Here is a 6,000-nt window from a genome sequence, read left to right on the forward strand (position 1 = left end):
ACAAACCTCTCCAGCTGTAGTTCGAGAGCTGCTTCAGTGCCAGAGAAGTCTGGCAATTTGCTCATAACTGGCAAGGATTGAAATCTGACTGTCTCAAAAATGGCTGCGTCTGATATGAGGCACCGCGAGGAGGAGTGATGTAAGGGCCACATCGGCTATTTTGGAGTTAATGCCACATAGCACTATTTTAACCCTTCCCCGATCATCCGAGCCTATCATCATCATATCATTAAAAAATGTCGCTTACATCACTCCTCCTCGCCGGGCCTCATATTCACTCCACCTTGGAGTGCTTTCACAAAAGCCTGATTTCTTTCTTTCACAGGTTTATTCTCTCTCCTCCACAGCTCTCCAATCTATCCTGTCAGTCCTGGAATACAGAATCTTGTGGCATGGCATTTGCTCTCAAAATTGCTTTCTCAACATAAAAAAGTGAACCAGGCCGATGGCAATCTCAGAAGGTTTGCAGCAATTCTCTGTCCGTCCTCAGGCAAACCAGAAAACAAGCTAACATGAAAGCTAAACTCTCCAACCTGTCTCCTCCCTTACCACAAAACATTTAATTGCAGGCTATGCTTGTGATAAGGCAGAATGTCTGAATTTTGTATTCTCCTCCAAAGTTTGTGTACTAACCCATTCCTCTTTGTGTCCACTCGTCTCCACCCCACTCCCCCTGTTCCAACTGCCTCCTGGACATGAGTTTTTAACCTGAGACGGTAGAGAAAATTCTGACATCCGAGACTCTTCCTTTGAGCACTCCCAGATGGCACGAGTACCCATATTCTCAAATCCTGCCCTGCTGCTCTGACTTAACTTATCATGTGTGCTTTTTTTTCAGCTTGTCCTATATCTTAGACTGCCTTCAATCTTCTTGGAAGACAGCAGGTATCACTCCCATCCACAAGAAAGGAGTCAATATAGTGTCGCGTAGACAGCCCCCATGTCAACTGCTTTGACCACAACCTCCACTGCAGCTGGTCGAGAGACTGAATACACCAGAGAATTGCTCCGTAAATCACTGTGCTTCAGGCAATTTGGTCACGCAACATATCGAGCGGTAGTAGGTGTTTCAAAATTTAACTTGAGCATGTCTAAACATGCTTGGTATTTTCCTTTTAACTTATTTCCCCTCCAGGGATACTCAGTAAAGCCGGAACGGCTTGCGTGAGGATGGCAGACATGAACATGCACACAGGCCTTAGGAAATGAAATAAGCACTTTAATGAGGACAACACAAACGAACAGTAAAATATCAGATGGAGACAATGAATAAATAATCACAACACTTAAACAGGGAAAGAAACTAAAGCTCCATGAAAGGGCACCACACAATGAGAAAACACACAATAACTGGATGCGTGAGAGGAAAAAGCAGGGAGTGAAGCCTCCAAGCCAGAGAGCATGCGTGCGTCCAGGGCCCATGGTCAAAGAAAGACCAACAATGCCATCCAGCCGCCTTGAGTCTCAGCGTTAAAGCCAGTCCTGACTCTCTCTCTCTCTTCACCCCTCTCTTGTGGAAAGTCTCCGCCTTGGCCACAACAGGCCAATCAACAGCCCTGATGCCCCACCAATCACGAACAGGGAGTGGTCCAAGGCCTACCTCCCCCAACAGCTTTCGGGGAGGAGCCTTCTCCCTTCATGAGTGGGAGGGAACACACTGCATCACCCTTCCTCACTCATCCAGCTTTCCCCAGTTCAACATAAAGAGACATGCGGCAGGACATTATTAACCCTTTCTAGCCACTAATGTTAGAACGCCATCTTTCAGAAGCACATGAACAAACTGAATGACTTATCCGTATCCACATGGCCTTAATATAGGGTTCAAAAGTCCTATTATCTACACAAGCACAAATGAGGGGACTGTACCTTAATTCTAATAGCTGTAACCCTCTCCTTCTCCACCTCTCCCACATCCCATAAATGTAACAATTGATCCACTCAGCTGCAGGCTGGAAGCTTGCTTCCAGAAGTGAACAAAGCACCATCGATTACATAATTTACACCCAAGATTTTTCTTTTCTCTTCTTGAATGGCCTGACTCAGTTTACACTCTGCAGCTCACTCAATTTTACTATTGGACATATTGCTGCTTCTCTCTCAACAATGGGTGAAGCCCCTAAAGTTTAAACAAGAGGTCAGGGCTCTATGCCTGTGTATACCATGGTCATGTGACACTATCTGCTTTAGTCGCCAAGCTTTATGCCTTTAGCATACGAGCGTACTTCACTTCCTGGCTTGCCGACTGTGTCCATGCATGCAATCAGGGTAGAGCTTTCAACGGCCGTCTTTCAGCCTCTCCCTCCATTGAAGACTGGAGTGCCGCAGTGTAGCTATTTGGGCCTGGCTTTGTTTCTCATCTACATTGGCGACCTCTGATGCCCTCGAAAACTTTTTTCACTTTGCAAATATATTTTGTTGTAAAGTACACCAGTCCACAGATGGACACGCTCTCAGCTTGCTCATAACTGGCAAGGATTGAAATCTGACCTCGTCGAAAAAAATGACTGCATCTGATATTAACTCCACCTCGGAGTGCTAACTCCACCAGGATCAGGTGTAACCAGGCAAATCTCATATCTTCACCGTGATTCTCTCGGATTGTCCAGAGAACATAATAATTTACTTTTTTGATCAGCCACTGGAAGAAGTTCATTGAATCGATCTCCTGGGACTCATCAGCCACGAACCTTCTTGGGAAGACTTTAATCAAAGTTGGCCTTTAAAGCCATCCACAGGCTGTGAATATCCTGCATTATGCCAAATCTGTCCTTCCTTAGTAAATATGAACTTCCGTCCCTACAAGGCCTTTTTGTCCTAATCTGGGTGGAATACTGCTCTCTGTTAATTGGGGGAGGGAGGGGGGTGCTCCGCTTCACCGAATGCTGTGTAATCCAAAGCACTAATCATCATTGACATATTCCTTGAAGAATTGGAGGCACAGGGCCTGTCGGGTTCTCATCACAGACAGGTGATGTTTTGTCCCACTAATATTCTGGTATTGCTCTTTCAGACCCCTCCCCAACCCCATCTCTTTCAGACTCCCCCACCCCCCCTCCCATTCTCTTCCAAGACGCATGTTCTTCCAGTAGCCTTCTTATTCTCTTTAAAACAAATCCAGGCTTGCTATTTACCTCTACACCTTTGTTCACCCTTTGTCCCATCTGTAAAACTGCCTCCCTGAGTTAATACAATCCCACTCTTCCTACAGGTCTTCAAAGTGGGCAGTTCACCACGATCTCCTGTCATCTTCCATCCCTACCCATGATCTTTTTCTATCCCCATTAACTCTCCTCAATACCATTCCTTTTTCTGGTAGTTACTGTCTTTATATGTTCTTGTGTTCCTTTCCCATTCATTTATCCACCAACTTATTTGGATCCAGTTGTTTTCCCCACCATCGGCTGTCATGTTACCCATTGATAACCCACCACTCTGCTCTTTCATGATCTGAGATTTTGTATGGTTAAAAATAGAAGTTCTGTGGAATGTTCATTTCTCACGATCCTCCAAAATGGCTTTCCATGTCTCTCCAGAGTCTATCGGCATAATTATTTTTCAGTTGTTTTTTTTTTTTTTAACCTTATTTGATGATGTTCAGTTTTGTGTAGCATGCATAATATTGTCGTCCTGCGTTCCTGGAATCTCCAAGCGCAGCATAATGTATACCGGTAGTCAAAGTGGCATTATCAAACGGTCGTGGCTTTTCATTGCCCTACAGCCAAATGCTATTCAGGATAACGGAGTATATGGAATGCCATTTAGGCAAATAAATAGCTCTACCTTAAAATGGGTCCTCAGGTGAGTGGTATTTGATTTGGTGAGAATGCATCGACATCAGTCCCAATTCAAATTGCACGATTTGGATTAGTGCGTAGTTGAATTGGTGAGTCAGCAGTCGACAGGGTTGGCAGGATGGCCTAGACCTAGACCTAGAGGTACGCACACTCGCCTCTAAGCTATCTAGCCTGGGTTTGAATGTTGACCCAGCTATAAACTGTCATCTCAATGTTTCACAAGAAGGGGGATTCATGAACGTGAGTGCCGTCCCTTGGATGGACGTTAAACTGGGCATCTCATCTGCCGGCATTAGTTGTTCGACGTTAAATATCCCACAATGTCTTTCATGAAGAGTCGGTGAGCTATTGCCGACACCATGGCCGCATTCCAAATTCCTGCCATAACTTTAATGGAACGTCAGGCCTGGCCAACCGGTTCGTGAAGGACTTGGGCCAAGCTTCCCCTGGCCAACCCCACAAGAATGTGGAAATAATTGTAGCCATTAAAGAAGTCAGCTGTGGAGTATTTTTCTGAAATGGGGAAAGTACTGTAGTGCATTTTCTGAAGTTTTGAAAACACTCATTGGTAGATGTTTATTCCTCGTCCTTAATTTCATATTGAGAAGTCAAATATGTCACATAATTTTATAATTTTAAGTTTTTGAAATTCCTCTGGATTGTTTGTGCTGCGGATATGTCAGATAAATGTGGGACATTTGTTGTTCAGGCGACACCATGAGGAGGACCTGGAGGGAGAAGGCCATAGACGTCACAAACACAAGAAGTCAAAACGGAACCGCGACGATAAGGAAACCGAGGGTGGGGAGGAGCATGCCGTTGAAGCGGAACCACCTGCTCCTGGGGAAACCGCTTGAGGAAGAAAAACCCATGTCCACCTTCACTCTCTCCTCCCTGTGTGCACGCTCCTCACCCTTGCCAATCCCTCGAGAAAGCCAAGCTTCAAAATGTCCCCTCTCCTTTCAGCGCAAAACATTGGCCACTGTCCTGTGAAGCCGCTGGCTTTCCACATGCAAGATGCTTTGACGAGTGGTGAGGCTCAAAGTCCTCAGGTTGACATGAAACCTTTGTGCCGACCTGATGTGTCATTCTATCCACATTGACTTAACCCCAGTGGGCAATTATTTGTACAATTGATTTTCCTAAATTTATAGGTCCTTCTGAGATGCGCACATTGATTTTTCAAAATATTTTGGTACATTACCAGTCTCTTTTGCTCCACCAGAGCATACTCCTTCAAACCCATGTAGTTAATGCAGATTTTGCTCTTCCTGCTTGCATTTCAGAAGAATTTCCCTCTCCCCCCACTCTGTAAGAATAATTGACAGCCTATTTGAGTTCCAAAAAGTTCACATTTGGATCCAACAGAATACTCGGTTCTTTGAATGATCGTTGTCTGTCTCCCTTGCTGGACAAGATAAACAATGGATTTTATCAAGTTAAAGTCGATGAGTATGTTTACCCACGTGATAAGCGAGTTGCAGCTGATGCGTCAAGCTGAAGTCTTCCATCGGAGCAAAAGGGCTTTTGCTCCGACGAAGGACTTGTGCTTGCTCCTCTTTTCCCAGGGTGGTGAAGATGCTTTGTCGATACAATGCAGTTGACATTTTGATAACCTGTACAACGTTTTTGTTCAAGGTTGTGATTTTCTGTCATTTGGGAAATCATGGAATTTAACTCATTGGCCCAAGCGTTTTGATTTTTCCGAGCGTGCAATGCCCTCTGTGACTCTATCCTTTTTGTTTTTGTTTTTTAATTAAAATGTCTAAACTTGGTGTTCTCTCTGTTTACCCCCGTCTCATCTCTTCACTATTTCGGCCAGGTATGTGAAATGAGTGAATTCTTTCCAATAAGTTACTTTGGGTATGTTCTGGTAATGTTCATTATAGGATGGTGCACAGAATCGGATCGGATCGGTGTTTCCATAGCGAGGGAGTTTCTCACAAAATGCACGGTCCCTCAGATGGACAGTACTGGCGCCTTGTCTGCTCGCATTAGTTTGGGGTGGGGGGGGGCATTAGATTCCATGGTGGCTTTTAATGGAGAGCAGAGGAGTTATTGCCTACACCCTAAACAAATTCCAAATTCCAGTCCCAACTGTTGGGAGGGTAAAACCAACCACTCGGTGTAATCCATGCCACAGGGGCTGGCTGCTTCGACAGCATTGAACCTGCCTTCAGGCATACCATGGCAGAGAAAGTTG

At 45.0% G+C, this 6,000-nt stretch overlaps 1 protein-coding gene across 3 annotated transcripts in view; it reads left to right on the top strand.

Annotated features, from left to right (window-relative positions):
- The window catches only part of FIP1L1 (factor interacting with PAPOLA and CPSF1), a 102,648-nt gene extending 97,071 nt beyond the window's left edge, over window positions 1-5,577 (top strand). For all 3 annotated transcript variants that reach the window (XM_085863976.1, XM_085863979.1, XM_085863978.1), the window contains one exon: window positions 4,507-5,577. In XM_085863976.1, coding sequence (XP_085720102.1) covers window positions 4,507-4,654 — 148 coding nt within the window. In that variant the 3' untranslated portion in view covers window positions 4,655-5,577. The remainder of the gene's footprint in view (window positions 1-4,506) is intronic.
- The last annotated feature ends 423 nt before the right edge of the window (window positions 5,578-6,000 follow it).

This window comes from Eptatretus burgeri, chromosome 18 (assembly GCF_056783735.1).
Source record: "Eptatretus burgeri isolate ZD-2024b chromosome 18, Ebu_testis_v1, whole genome shotgun sequence".
Classification (NCBI taxonomy): domain Eukaryota; kingdom Metazoa; phylum Chordata; class Myxini; order Myxiniformes; family Myxinidae; genus Eptatretus; species Eptatretus burgeri.